This window comes from Fukomys damarensis, unplaced genomic scaffold (genome assembly GCF_012274545.1).
Source record: "Fukomys damarensis isolate Sample0158 unplaced genomic scaffold, DMR_v1.0_HiC HiC_scaffold_2, whole genome shotgun sequence".
Classification (NCBI taxonomy): Eukaryota; Metazoa; Chordata; class Mammalia; order Rodentia; family Bathyergidae; genus Fukomys; species Fukomys damarensis.
Genome location: NW_022900914.1, coordinates 49807733 through 49826264, shown reverse-complemented (window position 1 = coordinate 49826264; position 18532 = coordinate 49807733). Strand labels below are relative to the sequence as shown.

The 18532-nt window shown below is 45.9% G+C and overlaps 2 protein-coding genes across 7 annotated transcripts in view; one reads left to right on the top strand and one right to left on the bottom strand.

Moving 5' to 3' along the window:
* Window positions 1–13736, top strand: part of M1ap (meiosis 1 associated protein) — a 79749-nt gene extending 66013 nt beyond the window's left edge. For all 3 annotated transcript variants that reach the window (XM_033765027.1, XM_010631593.2, XM_010631594.2), the window contains exons 8-10: window positions 10088–10294; window positions 11979–12119; window positions 13125–13736. In XM_033765027.1, coding sequence (XP_033620918.1) covers window positions 10088–10294; window positions 11979–12119; window positions 13125–13286 — 510 coding nt within the window. In that variant the 3' untranslated portion in view covers window positions 13287–13736. The remainder of the gene's footprint in view (window positions 1–10087; window positions 10295–11978; window positions 12120–13124) is intronic.
* Window positions 13737–13894: 158 nt separating this feature from the next.
* On the bottom strand, window positions 13895–17267 carry Dok1 (docking protein 1). Of its 4 annotated transcripts, XM_010631595.3 has the most exons (5): window positions 16967–17260; window positions 16337–16636; window positions 16096–16189; window positions 15709–15893; window positions 13895–15471 (listed from the first exon to the last, which is right to left on the bottom strand). In XM_010631595.3, exons 1-5 carry the CDS (start codon window positions 17120–17122, stop codon window positions 14659–14661), a joined length of 1548 nt encoding a protein of 515 aa, XP_010629897.1. In that variant the 5' UTR covers window positions 17123–17260; the 3' UTR covers window positions 13895–14658. The 4 variants fall into 4 exon arrangements, with proteins under 4 accessions (XP_010629897.1, XP_010629898.1, XP_019064107.1 ...); XM_019208563.2 differs by lacking the exon at window positions 15709–15893 and having other exon boundaries at window positions 15374–15471; window positions 16967–17267; XM_010631596.3 differs by lacking the exons at window positions 15709–15893; window positions 16096–16189 and having other exon boundaries at window positions 16967–17258.
* Between the last annotated feature and the right edge of the window lie 1265 nt (window positions 17268–18532).

The following is an 18532-nucleotide window of genomic DNA, read 5'->3' as shown; positions in this document are numbered from 1 at the left end:
CATTTGGCAGTATTTTAATGAAAGATGCACACTGTGCATAAATAAATTGTAGAGGCTCTAGATGGTGTTGGCTTCTAGAGAAAGCTCACCCTTCCCTGCACCAGGCAAAGTGGTGGTTAATCAGCCTGTTCCACTCAGAGACTGTGCTGAGTCAAGCCTGGGTGGATGTCCTACTAAGTCTTAATCTGCTCATGGTTTGTTCTGGCCTTCCAGAGTTCTCAGCTAAAATTCTGGTGTACTATGTACCCTTTCTCCTTGGAAGGTCTCAACTCTAAGCAATGTCTCCCAAGTCTGTTAAAACACAAATTCTTTGGAGAATTTTTACAAGTGTTTTTGCCTCCTGACCCATCTAGCCCTAGTATTTGACAAATATGCTAAATGGAAAACTGGCCTAGCCACCCTCAGGTCTCCCTCAAAAGATCTGTTGGTTTCTGTGTTCCCCTGCAAGTGCCTCAACAGATGAAAACCCCAGATTTTGAGCGCCTCTAGCACCACACCTGCCTCTGCAACCCAGAATCAACATGTACCTTCAGGGTAGAGAAGCTGCAGTATTATCCTCTTCCCTCTGGATTCTTCCCTCTCCAGACTGAGCTACCTCTGCCACTCCTTACCACCTTCTAACAAAGGTGGTCTCTATAAATTACCCAGCATTTCTGTTCTGCACAGGAAAACAAGTCTACTACTAGCTACTACAACCCACCCAGATGCATAAATGGATGTTTATTAAATGCTCATTTATTCTTTGTTTACCATATGACTAGACATATGGTGCATTTTCTAATTTACTCTCAGCCAGTTGACTGTCTCCACCATGTTTTCACTCTCAAGCTTAGGTTCTTAGCAGTATAAGTATAGCTCAGTTTAATGATGTCTCTTCCTCTACCCTTAATCTTTTTTGTTTGTTTGGTGTTTGGTTTTTTGTTTGTTTATTTGTTTGTTTTGAGACAGGGTCTCACTATATAGTTGATACTGACTTAGAACTCACTATGTAGCCCAGGCTGGTCTTGAACTCACAGTGATCCTCCTGCCTCAGCCTCCTGAGTGCTGCGATTACAGGCATGCGCCACCACACCTGGCTACCCTTTATTCTTTGAAGCAGTTTTTCTAAACAAAATCTACACTGCAATAATTGAATGCTTATTATTAATGCCAACCAACCCTTATTCCTCAACTATAAATGTGTAACTTTTCAGATTACATTTTACACATACTCTGAGCCTTAGTCACTGCAACCTTGAGTGTTATTTCCATCCCCTAATTTTTTACTTGAAAATTGTATCTTTCTGTCTTTCTTGTGGATTATTTTGTTTGATCAGGTATTTTATGTGGCTTTGACAGCATTCTTTGATGCTTTTACAGATCTATATCTGAGAATTATTAAATTAGTTTTAACAAAATTGAATAAACTTTCGATGAAATTACTAAATGTATGTTAAATTTTTTAAATTGGTGTGTACTGTATGACTATCAGAGTTCTAAACACTTCATAACTATTAGTTTATCCCCATAACCATTCTATAAGATAAGAATTATTATCCCTATTTCACAGATGAGGAAACTGAGGCCCAAAGAGTAAATGGTAGATGGGATGGCACCCAGAAGGGCTGGTCAGTTCCAGAATTCTAAACTGCTCTTCAGCCACATGAAATTCATTCTAGTGTTCGTTGCAGGTCTCTGAAAAATATTCACCATTCAGTGAGGACCTGCACACAGTGTGTCCCAAACTTTATATTAGGAAAAGCTATGCAGGTCCTTTCTAGTAAAAGTTGGTCTGTATTTCTGTAGCTTTACAGTATTATTGCCCTCCCCTTATTTTTCTTTTGCTCAATCTCCCTAATTGCTTTTCTTTTCTGGGCTGTTGCATTTTTCTAAGATGGCATAACTATTTTTATGGAATGTAGTATGGAATAAATATATAAATAAATAAAATTAATGTTTTCCAAGATTTTATGAGGTGACTCTATCCATTGCCAGGAAAATATCATTTCAAGTACCAAAGCCTACTGTGTAGTCCCAGTTATGTAGCTAGTGACTCATTTTCCACATCCTAATTTCTCTTACAAAGTCATGCCTGTGTGAACTAGAAAAAGAAATGAAAATACCATGTAAGTCTTTCAATTTCCTACTTAAAATGTCAGATTCTCTAGAGACACATTCCAGAGGTTTCCAGGCCATGTCTGCCCTAATTGGCCACAGAAGAGACAAGATTCCAGCCAGGATGTGTCCAGCAGGAGTCTAAGTACACAGGCAGTAAGCTGGTTGGGCTGTAAATGGGTGGAGAAACGGAAAGTCCTTGGCAGTATAGGTAAAGAATCCAGACCAAGATTTCAACCTGAGCGTGGGGTGATGGCAGGTCAGGAGCTTTTTTTTTTTTTCTTTTCTTTTAATGAACCGAATGAGGTTTGAAGGTAAAAGTCTGTGGAGGCAGTAAGTGCTAGGACCGCAGACTAGAATAAGGTCACTGGGCTTCCTGTGACCAGCCTTATCTGTTTCTCTTGCTTCATCCTTCACCATGATTCTTCCATTTTCTACTCCAACCACACTAATAAATTACTAAGTGTTCCCCAAATATGGTAACTGTTTCATGCCTCCACGCCTTTTTTTTATACTGCTTCCTTTCTCTTAACATCTGTCCACCTGACAAAGATCTACTCATTTTTTCCAGATTCTGCTTAAATGCCTTCATTATGAAGACTTTACTGCTCCCACCACACCCTGCCTCACTCATTTATTTTACTTCTCCAACCATATAACTGATGCCACATCTATGTTAATCTTCATAACACTGATAATAGTATGAATCACACCATAGTTCTCTGATGTGAGAAATGTCACATTACTATGTTTTTTTCAGTCAAATTTAGAAAATATTAGTTCTCAGGTATAAGGATGTTAACACATCCAGTACATTTATGGGTACCTCTCCTCCTAGGATCATACTCAGAATCCTAAGAGCCTAGAACAGTTCATCAAATATGGAAAATGCCCCTTTGGTCTTCAACATACCTCCATTATAATGCATACAAGTGGCATTTTTGTCTTGTTCTTGCTTTAGGGGAACAAAGCACCCAGTCTGCTGCATATGAGGTTAGTGTGAGCTTTTTTTGTGTGTGTGTGTGTCCCGGAGATCAAACTCAGGTCCTTGAGCTTGTGAGGCAGGCAGCGGAACCACTGAGCTAAATCCCTAGCCCAGTTGTGAGCTTTTTATGGAGGCTTTTATCAGGTTGAGCAAGTTTTATCCTATTTCTAGTTTGTTAAGTTTTTTATCATAAAATGAGTATTGAATGTTGTCAAATGCTTTTCCTGCATATACTGGATGATTATGGAGGTTTTATCCTTTATTCTATTGACATACAATATTATGTTGATTGATTCGGATATTCCTAGGATAAATCAGATTTGCTTATGGAATAGACTTCTTTTTAAATTTTGCTGAGCTGAGTATGGTAGCACACACCTGTAATCTTAGCATTTGGAAGGCTGGAGCAAGAGGATTGCCACAGTTTGAGGCTAGCTTGGGCTACATAGTGAATTGAAGTCCAGCCTGAACTACATAGAAATACCGTCTCAAGAAAAATAATGTTGCTGGATTTGGTTTTCTGGTATTTTATTGAGGGTGTGTGTGTGTGTGTGTGTGTGTGTGTGTGTGTGTGTGTGTCTTTGTATGTGGGGGGATGAGATAGATTATATATTATATATTATAGTTTTGCAGAGTAAGATAGTCTTAGTATTGTTTCAATTTACATTACCTAATGGCCAGAGAAAAAATGTTGAACATTTTTTCATATATTTATTGACCATTTATATTACATATTTGTAAATTTTCCAAATTGCTTTCATTATTTTTTTTCCTCATTGAGTTTATTGGTACATTTTAGGTAGACAGTACAGTTACATTCATCATTGGTATCTTGTACCTTTACATGACAGGTTTTTGGTTCTCATTTTTTCTCCTTATCCCTGCCCTCCCTTGCTTTCATTATTGATTTCTAATTTCATTCCACTGTGGTTGGAGAAAATACACTGAATGTTCTATGTTCACTTGAAAGAATATATAATGTGTTTGGGGGAGCTTTGGAATTCCATTTTTTTCAGTTCTGGGAATTGAACCCAGGGTGTCTCTCATGCTAGGCAAATCCTCTACCACTGAACTACTCCCCAGCCCTGGAATCCCTTTTATCATTTTCTGATCCCCTTTATAAAAGCCAGTATGAAAACAGCAAACTATCAGACATTGTAGCTGCTGCTTCTTCTTCCTGCCTAGTTCCTTCCTTTCTAGGGTGAAAGCAGCCAATAATACCAAATTAGTTAAATTTCGTCCTGATACAGTTCCAGTTTCCAAAGACGCCCCCCATTAATTACCTGTAGTTTCTCTTCCTGTGTACATTATGCCAATGAAATGTATCTCTCAAGCAAAGCAAAATGAGTGCTCTTGCTTCTTTTTGCTCTTACTGGCTGCCTCTGAAACACTCCCACTCAAGGGTTGGTCAGTGCTTAATTGAACACTGAATTTAGTCTCAGGCCATCATATTGCTGGCAGATCAAGTAAGTGTTATTTTGATGAGATCAAAGCTTTCATGTGGTATAATGAACTCCCCTCCTGACAAGGACTACACCAGGGCCACTAAAATTGTTCTTCTCACTCCTGTCCCAGCTATACACCCAGAAGCAAGTACTGTAGCACATTTTCCTTCCCTTTGGTATCCATAAGGACTCTATTTGACTACAACTAACAACAACTACAAAATCCAATTGTAAAGTAAATAAGAGTTTATTTTCCTCATGTAACAAATAGCTTGGGGACAATTTCAAGGCTTCAAGCAGTTGATTAATGAGACTATCAAGGGCAGGACTTTTTCCATTTTTATGTGCCAGCACTCTTAGCAGGTGGACATCATCCTAATGCCTGTTATCTCATGGCCATAGATAGCTACTACACCTTAAGACCAAATCCTGTCCTTTGGAGAAAAAGGGGGTATGGTATAGAGGCAAAAGGTCTGTCAGCATATTATAAATCTTTCCCTGAAGACTCACCCAGCAACTTCTGCTTATGTTTTACTATTTAAATCTAGGTCACATGATCCCCCCCAGACCATAACTGAAGACTAAACAATGGGCAGAGAGGGGAGTGGAGTGGTGGCCAACTGTGAGAGGCTGCCACACCTTCCTTCACAGCCTCCCTGGGGCCTTAGAAGGTAGGGAAAGGAGTGGGGGAGACTGACTTTAGTCAGGCTAACCTTGAAGTGTGAAATGCCATTCAACTCTCCCTGTCCACAGCTATTCTAAAGAGAGTCCCACTTCATAAAGTCTGAGTTTCCTGGGCTTGCAGCAAAGTTCCTTATATTCTAAAGTACTTAACAGTCATCTACAATCATTAAGCATTTCTCAATTTGAGGACCTCAAAGGCTGGTCTTCTGGGACATCCCCAGACACTACTTTTTTTCTCAGCTTCAAATACCTGCTATGGCAGTTAATCATATCCTTTATATGTGCAACTTCCTGGTCTAGCAAGTTAGCCCATGAGTTGAACTTCAAACCTGGGATTCTAAAGTACTTAACAGTCATCTACAATCATTAAGCATTTCTCAATTTGAGGACCTCAAAGGCTGGTCTTCTGGGACATCCCCAGACACTACTTTTTTTCTCAGCTTCAAATACCTGCTATGGCAGTTAATCATATCCTTTATATGTGCAACTTCCTGGTCTAGCAAGTTAGCCCATGAGTTGAACTTCAAACCTGGGCCCTAGACTTCAAGTCTATGGTGCCATTAATCACTGACCAGGAAAAGACTATAAATTCAAATCTTTAAAGAGGGACCTTAAAATTCAACTTCTCTACTTCTCATTTTTTCTCAATGCTCCTGGAATTGAATAGAAATTAATATGTTCATCTAAAATGTTGCCTATCTTCCAGAGTCTCTGGCCAATCTCTCTATGTATCATTGTATGACTTTTAAAGCATTCTTTTTTTTCTTTCTTTAAACTCACCAGTAGCCAAGGCTGGTCTTGAACTCATGGCAATCCTCCTGTCTCCACTGCTCAAGTGATGAGATTATAGGCATACACCACTACACTAGGCATTAAAGCATTTTTAAAAATCATTTCAGTTGTGCATTCTCTTTCTAGTCCTCTGACAGTCCCCACATCAGGACTGACTTTTGAGAGACTACAGACATTTCTGCAGAACAGTTACCTAACAGAAGCTTATTGCTTCAAAATCAATAGACTCAATTCTAGCATCAAAAGATTTCCATGTGCAACATTCAAAGATTTATTACCTCACAATGTAGCAGGTATGAGCTTGTGCCTTAATGCTAAGATACAAGAAATGTCACTGCCATCGTTTGCCATGTTTTAGTCCCTAGCATCTTTTTATTTTTGGCATAAACAAAAAACATTTATTATCATAGTCCTTGAAGTTGTGAATCCCATGATCAAGGTACCAGTAGATCTGCTGTCTGATGAGGACTTTACTTCACAGTTTTCAGATGGTCATCTCGCTGTATCCTCAGGCGGAAGGCAGCAGAGAAAAAAAGCTTTCTTTTAAGGGCACTAATGCCATCTTGAGGGCTCCAACCCTCATGACCTAATTACTTCCCCAAGGGTCCATCTCCAGATAACATCACACTAAGGAGTAGGGTTTTAATTATGAATTCTGAAGGGATATAAACACTCAAGCCACAGCAAGATCTATAGAAAAGATATATAAGGGTGAGAAAGATAAATTGGGGTTTTCTTCCTCCCCCTTACCCTGTGGCTAATAAATGCAGGAACCACACATACAAACGATGAATCAGATTGGGGTTATCTTCTGATTAAAGATTTTCAGTAGATAACTCTAGTTTTTGTTTTGGTTTTATCAAACCCAGGGCTTTGTTCATGCTAGACAAGTACTTTACAACTGAGCTATATACCCCAAACCTCTCACTTGTTTTTGTTTTTGTTTTTGTTTTAGAGTATATTAGTTATACTAACTAGTGGGTTTGGGCATATCCATTTGTACATTTAACATACATTATTCATCCCCCCTATACTCCCTAACATCTTGTCTCAGTGGCCATTGTTTTAGCCCCTTGCATCATGTCAGTGAAATCTAAGAATGACTGACCATACTGATTTGTCCAAGCCTGAGATATCCTTGTCCAAGCCTGAGATATCCTGGCCCTGTCGATACTAAAATCAGGGAAACCAAAGAAGTGAATCACCCTAAAACTTTGACAAATGTTAGTTTATAGCTCTTCCCCCTTAAATTTTTTTTTTAGACAAGGTCTCACTGTGTAGTTCAGGCTGGCCTTAAACTCACTATGTGGCCCAGGTATCCCTTTAACTCGTGGTGATCCTCCTGCCTCAGCCTCTTGAGTGCTAGAATTATAGGCATGTACCACCATGTATGGCTACCCCCTTATTTTATTGTAAACTATAAGAAGACAAGAAACATTTCTAATGAATTTCTAAGCCCCCATACTTACTGCATGGAACAAAATAGGTGCTCAATAAATTTTAATAAGCACATTCATAAACTAGTGTAAAATAGAAGATTTAAAAAAATAGCCTGGTGTGGTGGCCCACACCTGTAATCCCAATGCTTGGGAGTCTGATGCAGTAAAATTGTGAGTTCAAAGCCAGCCTGGGCTATATAGGCCAGTGTGAACTACAGAGCAAGACCCTGTCTCAAAAGAAGGCAGGAAGAGGGCCGGGGATGTGGCTCAGTGGTACCATACCTATCTTAAAAGCATAAGGCCCTGAGTTTGGTCCCCAGTAATGGGGGCGGGGAGAAGGGAGAGGAAGGAAGGGAAGGAAAGAGGGAAGAAGTGATAGGGGACCCAAATCTTGAGCCTTATTGTAATTTTCTTGAGCCCACTGAAATAGAATACCCTGCAACTTCCTAGTTAGCTCTTTCAGGCTTAAAAAGGTCATGTCCTGGGCATGCAGATATTTCCATGTACACGTGTCATGATTTCGATATCATTCATTTCCAACTTGATGAATTTTTGTAAGTATAAGGAAGACTTCCCATCACATTTTGGACCGTCCTTTAGGAAGACAACATACCTCAATATAAGCAAAATGCTAAGAAAGCATGCATTTCTATGGGATCCATAAAGTTCTTATCTCAATCCCTGGCACCCAGTAAGCATTCCATTAATATTTTGATTATAATTATGGTTATGATTAATTTTTCCATGCTCAAATTATCTACCCTCCAAAATAAAAATCCTTTAGTGAGGCAGCACCAAACCTTTAGAATTATCTGTCCATCACTACCACAAAGAGGTCACCAACCAGAAAAACAGTACACACCTCATCCTGATCCTGGAAATATTAACATGTTTCCTTTTTTTTTCTTTTTTTTTTTTTGTACCAGGGATCGAATTCAGGCCCTTGCACTTGCAAGGCAGGCTGCAGAACCACTGAGCCAAATCCCCAGCCCATTAATAGGTTTCCTATAGCTTGATAGTATTTACCAGATTCCTTGGAGTTCTGTGCTGCAGGGGGGGATAGCACTGCTTTGAAGGGTCAGAGCCTCAGGCCTTTCCACTGCCATCCCAGAGCATTCCTTCTGGGTGTAAATGCAATGCCATAGCAAGTGTAATTCCAACACCACATCAATCCAATGATCCCTGTATCATTTTCCACTTGTCTTCCATAAGACATTGATATTTTTCCCCTTAAAATCTTTTTCTTTGAGCCTTCCTTCTAACCGTATTTCTCCCAACTTTTCATATAAGTCTAGCATAAGTGGGTAGAACTAGTGTTTTTCATCTTATATATAAGGGAGACTGTTGGGTTTGTGCAAGTTGTAACTGATGATCATCCCAGCAACAAGTCACAATTTATAGATAATTGTAACCATTCTGACTCCCTATTTCCTGGGGTTTTGCGGTTTTCGTTGGAAAAGTACCACAGAAAGTTGCCTCATTTCCATGCCTCATCTAAAAGGGTAACCTACAAAATCTGTTTATAATTCTGCTTGTCTCTTCTCTTCAGCCTTCCACTAACCTGTCATCTTCATGGTATGCAGTAAAGTGCTACAATAATTCATTCACAGAGCTGCTGTGTTTTTTGCTTTGTCCTGTGACTAGATCCCAAAGGTCCTGGCCCCACCTACTGCAGCCTTGTTTTACCAGAGTTTTCCTCTCTCCCTACTCCTCTCTCTCTCTCTCTCTCTCCTCCCCCCCCCACCTCCTCTTCTTTCTCCTCCTCCTCACACTCTGCAGACTGCTTGGAGAACTTTCTTAAACCTTCTCTGGGCATTCCAGGGACATACCCCAATCAGCCCATTCTAAATTCAGTTAGACTTCCTTGACCTCAAAATAAAACCTGAATGTCTACACCACCTTATACAAGTCTCTGTTTCAATACTACTTTTGATAGGCTGACCATAAGATCAGCATTTTATTCATTGTTGTCTCCTCTGCCTCCTGACTCCCTCCCTCTCCTCCCAGTACCAGGCATGGTGCCACTGAACTACATCCCCAGCCCACAAGATTACTTTTCAGAATTATAATTCTTGCCAGGTGTGGTGGCAACCAGACTGAGGCTGAGGTAGGAGAATCGACATGTTTGAGGACAGCCTGGGCTACATTGTGAGTTCAAGACCAGCCTGAACTACATAGTGAGATCCTGTCGCAAAAACAAAGAATTACAGTTCTTGGCTGAAGTGGGGAGTAGCTCCATGATAGAACTCATGCTTAGCATAGTAGGGGCCCTGGGTTTGATTCTCAGCACCAAAAAAAAACTGATTATAGGAAAAATTATAATTCTTGATACTCCACATTCACCACTGAATAGTAATCTATATGGGATGAACATCAACTAAGTTGAAGAGTATTTCTTAATTTGTGTTTCCATTGTTCATTTTTTTGTGTATGCTCTCTCTCTGGCATATCCTCAACAAGGAGGAAAAGTAGTACTTTATTTTATTTGTGATTCAGGCAGGAGGTTCCTCTCTATCAAGACCTCAGAGAAATGGCTCTGCCCTTCTCAACACCCACAAAGGAGCTCAGGGAAGCCTCAACTGGGAGTGATTCTCAAAATGTACCAAATGCTAAATATAAAACAGTATTTATGTATGTTCTTGTTTCAGAAAAGAGAATGGCTGCTGTTAGCCAAAGGGGAACCCCCGAGCCTAGGACACAGCCAGAGAATCCTTGCCAGTACTTTCTATGTGATTGTACCATCACGCTCCCTCACACTTCTGGTGAAGGCAGTAGCCACTCGGGAACTGATGCTGCCCAGCCCCTTTCCTGTGCTGCCTGACGACCCACCTGAAGATAGTCTCAAGATTGTGGAGGTAAGTGGAGCCCAGGTCCTATGGGACAGATAGAAAGAGATAAGTGAGAGGAATAAACCCCTGAGAGAATGGATGTGGACGGGGGGTTGTAGAAGGAGGGGATAGGAAATGGCTGGTGAGAGGAAATCGATGCTTAGATTAAGGCAGCAACGTGAGAAATGAAATGGAAGACTGACCTGAGGGAAATAACGTTTGAGAAGAGATAACTGAGGAAAAAAAGGTCAGTGGTATAAGTGGGTATTAGTACCATCCTGGAGGAGCATGAGACACATATGCATGTGCAGGCACACACACCCCTAAAATCTGACTAAAATGAGCACGAGTGGGTAACTGTGAAGGAGAAAAGGAGATGTGTCTCAGAAGAAAGACCAGGTAGCAAGCAAGAGAGAACGGAGTCAAGAGACGTCAGTACAGGGTAGGTCCAACTCCAGGGTTTTGGTTATTTTGACCATCAGCTGGCTATCTTGCCCCTCTATCCTGCAGTTCTACCATAGAGAGGTAACTGAAGTTGGAAGAGGGTGATGAATACATTAGAAATGAAAGAGGAAGGAAAAGACAGTCTAGAAGGCAGAGGAAAAAAGAAAGGAGAGGAGAGTAAAGGAAGATGCCCAAGAAATATGAACCTTTGAATGGATTTTTGTGTCTTTGTGTGTGTGCACATGTGTGTGTGTGTGTGTGTGTGTCTGTGTCTGTATGTCTGTGTGTGTGTGTGTGTGTGTGTGTGTTGGGTTTTTTGTTTGTTTTTGGTATCCCTAAGTGTATATGTGCTGGGTCTCTGGGTTGGTGGCATGCCTGAGCCTTAGTGTGTAGCTCCACCAGTGCACATCCATGTGTTCACATGTGTATGTACTTGTGTTAGTGCCATCTCTTCCTGCTCATTGGGAAATGAAGTAAAAGACAGCCAGCGTTGGCACAAAGATTAAGAAGGGCCTCAAAATAAGACTCCAGTGCAAAGGAGTGAACAGCTCTGAAAGAAAATTCTCCTCCTCTCTTCTCTGTTTCTGGATTCTGTATTTCCTGCTAGCTTCCCCAGGCTGGAAGTGGGAGGGGAGGCTCTAGATGGGAGAATTGGAACCACATCAGTGCTGGATGGAGGGCTGACATACAGAAGGACAGAGCCTGGGATTGTGTGCTCAGTTTGGCAGCCACCGGGATACAGAGAGAGGTGGACACAAGTAGCCACGGCTCACTCAGTGTCTCACTTCAGGGCCAGAGGTTCCTGGCACAGGATGTTGTGGCCGGAAAACCTGACTGTTCAGGAGTGCTGTGCTCCTTTGGCACTCCCTGCCTCTCCTCTGCTCACCTCAGGCCAGGAACTGCATATACTCGCTTTACAGACTAGAGCACCCCCACCCTATGTGTAACCTGAGGACACACCTCCTCCTGCTGCCCACACTAGATCCCTTGTACCCTCTTGGATGCTCCAGCCCCTCTCAGAACCCAGTGAAATGCTTTCTGGGGCCAGTATGTTCAGACCCCTAACCGCTACTTCTGTCCTTTTGTCTGACACTTCATAAGCACTCAGGCCTCAGGCAAAACACCCCTAAGATTCACCTGTTCACAGGTCCTACTGTAGCACTGAGTCTCAACACTTTCTCCAGCCTCTCACACTCACCAGTCTCTTTAGGGTGTCTGTGTTTTGTGACCTCGAGTTCCCTGTTGAAGGTTCTCCTCTCTTCCTCAGAGCATACTGGACAGCCTGGAACTGGAGCCCACCTATAACCCCCTGCAGGTTCAAAGCCACCTGTACTCACACCTGAGCAGCACCTTTGCCAAGCCTTATGGGTGGCTCTACCCGAGCTGGGAAAGCCAGGGTCCAAAAAAGGTATAGCTCTCCTTCTTCCCTCTACTTCCTCACAACCCTTCCTCCCCTCTATGCCCAGAGATCTCTCCAGCCACAGCCCCAACATTCTTACCCACAGGAGCAAACAGCCTCCTCCCCAATCCTACTTCAAGTGGCAAGGAGAACCGAGTGAATAAGGAGGGAAAAAAGACCAGCAAAATCACTCCTGCTGGGTAGGGAGGCTGGTCTGCTTAGGCATTTACATATAATCATGCTTAGGTGTTTTAAGTGTAGTGTTTATGATAATTCTAATAGTCACCTAACAGACCATTCTCATTAAGCAAACTGGCTACACTGGAATCATAACTATAGCCCTCAGTGAAAGAAACGGCCAGGGGAATGGTAGGAAAAGAACTTCCCAAGGGAAAGGAAAGTGACATATACAGAGCACCAGTCATATGCCAGGTTTTATGATTAGTTCTTTTACATATTTTCCCCCATTTAATCCTCCCAGCATCCCAACAAGGTAAGTGTTGTGCTCACTGAACAGATAGGAAGTTGGAGGCTGACCAAGGTCAATAGCTTGGAGACAGGGCTTTGGTGACAAGGTTTGAAGTGAAAAGTTGAAGGTAAATTATTTGTATGAGATTCATGTTCTATATAATATTTTGCCCTTACTAATTTTGTCCTAATTTCCCAGTAGCAAAGCATGTAGAAAACTCCCATATTTGTCTTAGCTAAAATTACAAGAGTAGACTGTTTCTAAACTCAGTCCACCTAGAAGTCAGTGCAATGGTCAGATGCATGGAGCAGAGCCCACCCTGTTAGTTTGGTGGGCAAGCTGACAGGGGAGGGACACTGGGTAAGGAGAAGGTTCTGTAAAGGCTGCAGTCCAGGGGACTCCACAGCACTGGCCTGGGCCTTGAGGGTGACACTCCAAAGATAAGATGTGTAAAGGAGTGAGGGCAGGATGCCCAGGAGTTAACAAGATATGGCCCTGAGGAACTGTATGGTCTTCAGAGAAGGCTCTAGTTGCTAAATTTTCAGGCTGGGCAGCTGCCAACCAACCGAGTTCGAGCCACAGTGGTCCCCCTGCCAGTGACTCCAGCTCCGGGCAGAGCCCCCAAGATGCCAGCAGCTAGCAAAGCTTCCTCAGAAGACTTCTTCCTGCTTTCGGAACCAGAAGAAGAGTATCCCTCCCAGCCCTGAGTCACCAGCACCAGAGCACAGTGTCCCTGTTCAACCATGTTTATGCCAAGGCTTACAAAGTAACTCTGTGATCAGATCTGCCTTCTATCCACCTGAGACTTAAGGAGCTCAAGCTGACCAAGAAACAGAGCCTCCTTCCCCACCTTGTCTTCAGTGTGTTGCCCCACCCCTCTCAACACACCCAAGCCTGTCCTTTCTCCAGCAGGGACTATCATTTTCTTCTGGGTCATTTGATATTGTTCGTACAAATGGAGATTAAATGTATAGTAAGCTTCCACCATTGTTAAGGAGTATTCCTAGCCCAGAATTTCTTCTTATAGCTCTATGTAAACAGGTGCATGAGGTCAGGTCACCTTCAGGAAACCAGAAAGCAGGAACAAGAATAAAGTTGCAAAGGTCATGAAAAACAAGGACTGAAACCAAGCCTCATTCCAGAACTGGTTCCCTTCCCAGTATACCCACCCCACTGCAGTTCCCTCGAGCTCCAGTCAAGTGTTTGGTGCTTGGTACCTACATGCAAAGTGGAGGGAAGTGCAATATCATATGGCCAAGAAGAGGGAACGGATGGTATGAAATAGGCCACCTCCCTCTCTGTTCTCCTCTCATACCTGCCCACCTTCCTGTCAGCACTCTCCTTCCACAGAATAAGAGCTATCATTAGAAAAAAACACTTTCTCTGTGCTTCATAGTATACTAAATACTTGAGAAATGTATTCGTTTCATACAAAACACCCTATAATACACAGCTCGTTATCAGTTCTCACAGAGGGGCAGTGGGGGAGACTGAGGGTTGATGTCCTACAGCTGACCCAGGTACAGAGTGAAAGCCCAGCCAAGGTCAGTTTGTCTTGACTACCTGGGTCACTTTGATTACCTGACACATTGCAGGCTTCCCTCTCTGAGGCCGTCCCTCTTTCCATGGTCCCCACTACATTCTGGTTCTCCTCTTGATCCCTGCATACCCACCCAGCACACCCTGCCAGTGTCCCTTCTGTGCCTGTTCACACACAGAGACCTCTTAAACCCAAACTGACTTTAATGCAGATCTTTAAATTTTTAAAAATATATCTCTGGCAAAAACAATACAGGGGGGTAAGGATCCAGGCAGCTTCCATACAGGCCCCTAGCTCTGCACCCACTCTGATCAAGTACCCCTTCCCCCACACCTGGTGCAGCAGCTGTCTATTCCTTTGGGAGAGGGATGGCTTAGGGGTGCTAATGTTCCCCACAGCTCATCCCTCAGCCCTACCATCTGTTCCACTTCCTAGGATGTCTAAAGAGGACCCTCCCACTCTCTGGTTCCTGCTCCATTCTAACAGGATTTTCTCATCCCTAGTGCCATGGTGCCATGGTCCTCTTGTCAATTACCTTCTCAGGTGGAGCCCTCTGACTTGACCCCAGTCCTTTCAGTACCTGCTCTAGAGAGCCCACAGTCCCAGCCCCGTGAGGCTCCACTCTTCTGGACCTGGCTATATAAGGCAGTGTTTGAGCTGTGGCCTTTGCTCCCACTACCAACTGCAGTACCAGGTTCGGGGAAGGCCAGGCCCTGGGGCTTGGGAGCTGGGATGGGCTTTGTGCTCCGAGGGGGTGGCACGGCATAGTCATCAGTGGCAGGGTTGTAGGGGAGCTCGTAACCCTCCTCCTTTGCCCGAGCTTGACACCACCATGCATCCTTGGGCTCCTGAGGAAGATCATAAAGGCCCCGGAGAGGGGCTATGGCCAGACCCTCAGGTTCATCATAGATGGGGTCCTCTTTAGTGTTTGTCAGCGTGGTCTTCTGCAACTGCTGCTGCACATGCGCAAACAAATCCCAGTAGAGAGGTTTCTTCGCCTGTACCCCCTCTGCTGCCTGAGAAGGGGTACTGTCTACCGGGTCTGAGTATAAAGAGTCCTGTGCAGGACCTGGAGGAATGCGCAAGGAGTCTAAGGGCTCAGCATACAGGGCTGGGGTGCTGCCTTGGGGCTCCTGGGGGATAGGAGCAGAAGCCAGCTTCACCTCTGTCACCTCCCCTTCATGAGAGTCAGCACTGAGGACCTCTTGCCCTGGTCCCACTTTTCCCTGGGCCTTCTGCTGTTGGATGGCAGTCTCAACTGCTTGAAATATGTCATTTCCTTGTACAGTCTGGAAGGTGAAGGTTCCAGGGCCAGAGGGGCAACGGCGACCAGCCTCAAAAGAGAACATGACCTAAGGAGGGTATGGAGGGAAGCAGATAACCAGGAGGTCAGATCTGGTGAGGCACAGAGCTTGAACTAGTCTAACTACAAAGATAGACCTTTTGCGGGTAGAGGTTGGGTCAGAGAGTGTGAAAGGAAAGAGAGATCCAGAGGGCAGAGCTTCCCACCTTCTGGTCCTGCCCCACCTGGCTTTCAGATGTCCAGCCCAGAAGCCCTCCCTGAAGGTCCTCCCTGACAGCCCCTGTACCTTGTCTCGGCCATAGCGGCGCAACAGAGTGTAAGGCCAGGAAAGAAGCGGCTCCAGGATCTGACCCTGGGCTCCCAAAGCCAAGAGAGTCAGCCTCTCAGCCTCTACCCTCAGCACATAGGGACCATGCAGGCCACAGCGCTCAGAGGCCTCCGTCTTCTGTACGGTTACCCAGAACTGGCATCCTGGAAGGAGTGCACAATTAGACAGGCACCTGGGCAGAAATGTACTGGAGGGCAGGAGTGAGGACTCCAGAGCAGAGTGTCCAAGAACTCATTTGGAAGTCAGATTCCAGGAACTGTTCTGTGAGTCCTGGACCCTCTAATCACCCACTCCCCAAGAACATTCCTTCCCATTCCATCCCTGCCCGGCTTCTCAAGCATCTACCTTCCCACGCTGGGCTGTACAGTGAGTTCTCCAGCATCTCCAAAGCAGAAAGTTTAGGTGGGTTCGTGACCGGCGCCTGAGCCCAACTTCCTTTCTGTGGTAAAGAGATTCCCTCAGTACTGCCCTGAGGTGGAGAGTGGGTAATCCTGGGCCAGCCATCCCTACGGGTGCTGTAACTGCCCCACCACAACGCCCCTTAGGTCCAGGGCCTTTCGCCCCAGCCCCTAGCCGGTTCCCTCACCGGAAAGGCATTTCGGCACAATGTCTGCACCCAGGCGGCGCTGGACGGCGCGTCTGCTGCCAGCAGGTGTGAGCGCTGCGCAGTGTCCAGGCGGAAGGCAGCAGCACCCGGTTCTGGGGGGCTTTCCACGGCCACCGGAGCTACGCTCACGCACTCGGCCAGGCGGATCACCTTACAGTCCAGGCGGCGCGAGCTCCCTCGACCCCCTCCAGAGCTCGACCCCTTGTGATCAAAAAACTCCAGCCGCGCTACGCCGTGGGGACTGGCCGGGTAGAGCACAGCCCATGTCTTCCTCCATTTCTAGAGAGACAGCAAGAGATGCGGGGGAGGTAGCGAGAGAGCAAGAGCAGCACGCGCCCAGACAGGGAAGGAGGGAACAGCGCAGGCCAACTAGGGGTCTGGGGCTTCCCAAGGAAGGGCAAAGTTTCCTAAACCCAAGAAAGATGCCGCTCGGTCTTTCCAGCACCAAGGAGGGCATAGCTGGACCCTACACCTGCTCTCCAAAGTCGCAAAGCAACTTGGCCGGAACCTCACCGGCTCTCCAACTGCTGCCCCCTCCCATTCTTTCTGTACCCTTTCACTCACTCAGGCCCCATAGGATTAGGAATCCTCTGCCCCACCCCCCACTACCTTAGTCCCGAAGCGCTGACTCTGCAAAAAGAGCGGCCCTTCCTTCACAGCCCCGTCCATGTCCCCGGGCGTTTCCTTCGGCGCTTCCTGGCCCAGCGGGCTCAGGGCTGGAGGCGGGGCTGGGGCGGGGCCGGGCCTGTGGGAGGCGTTCCACATACACACGCTGTCCGCTTTCGGGCAGTTAGAATGGAGAGCAAGGGGGAGGCATCAAGTAGGAAGAGTAAGGGTCCCCAGATACGCCGGGGGGCGCGCTATCTCCAGGAAGCGCACAAATGGCTCCACCTAGAGAAACTTCGTGGTTTCAGCCCGACAGTCCGGGCACCCCGTGCGCGGGGGCTGCGTGTGACATCACATGCTCAACGTGACATCAGAGTGAAGGTCCTGTCATCACTGCCCGTTCCCTGGGGCACCCAACAGGGCCAAATAGGCCCTCGGAACTTTAGTCCCCTGGACAGACCTGCCTGTAGCCCAGTCAGAGTGGGACTGGTTTACACTCCGCCTAGCTGGGGACGTAGAGGAAGAGCAGGGGGCTGGAAAGATTCCTGTAGCCACAGGGGCCACCGCCCGGGCCGCTCTGTTGCCCCACGGCCTCTTGCAAGTCCAGCTCCCTGACCGCAGCTGCTCAGCCTTAAACCTGCGGGCAAAGAAAGCTTCATTGAGCTGGATGGTCTGGGGGAAGGGGGGAGGTGGCGCTGCCGCCCAACTCCACGGGGGAGGGGAGGACTTAGGGGAGAGGAGAAAACTGGCCTGCGAGGAATGGAGCGAGAAAGCGGAATGTGGGAGGGCTCAAGGGGACGTGGGAGGGACGAACTGAGAGGGGGGAGAGAGGGGGGGTCCAGTCTCCCCTGGCCGAGAACTTTTTTTTTTTTTTTGGAAGTCTTAGGACTAATCTCCAGGATCAGACTCTTCTCCCAGCCCCTAGGGCCTTGCCCCGCCAAAGGTAGGGGAGTCACACTGCGGGCCAGAGGAAGGGGAGCTGGGGATGCAGAGGATGGAGGAGGGACGAGGGAAAAGGGGTGGTCAGGGATGGAGTCGGGAAGCCAACCAACTGAGAGTTTTATTATTGTCAGAGGGGAGTGAGACACAGAAGGGTGAAGAAAGAAGCACTTATTGGGGTTGGAGCTGTAGGATGTTCCACGTAAGACCACAGGAGGCCCAAGGCCGGGGACCCCTTCGTGAGGCCCTACCCCTAGACTCCCAAGCCACAATGTGCCCAGAACAAAGCTGTCTTTTTAAGCTGTTTGTTGGGGGAAGCTTGTTCAGAAGGCCCCCTCGCTCTGGAGGGACTGTTCTCAGCCCTGGCCAGAGAGTGCCTCAGGGCTGATGAGCGGATAGCCCTGGGGAGCCCTAGCCTTTGGTGACAGCAGAAGTGGTGTTGGCAGGAGGTTTAGACAACCCCACCCCATTCACTCCCTGCCCAGCGTGAGGCCTAGCCCTTCCGGCCCATTGACCCTGCGGGGCATCTGAGAGTTTGAGTGCAGTGCCTTCTCTACTCCCTCCTTGGTGTCTACTCTTCCCTTCCGGGAATCTGTCTGGACAGAGCTCCCATTCAGTGTCTCATGGGCC

Coding starts and splice junctions, on each gene's coding strand:
- Dok1 (XM_010631595.3), bottom strand. CDS start 17,122: ATGTGGAACGCCTCCCACAGGCCCGGCCCCGCCCCAGCCCCGCCTCCA. Junction 16,190..16,336: donor TGTGCCGAAATGCCTTTCCG/GTGAGGGAACCG, acceptor TCTTTACCACAG/AAAGGAAGTTGGGCTCAGGC. Junction 15,472..15,708: donor GCCGCTATGGCCGAGACAAG/GTACAGGGGCTG, acceptor TACCCTCCTTAG/GTCATGTTCTCTTTTGAGGC.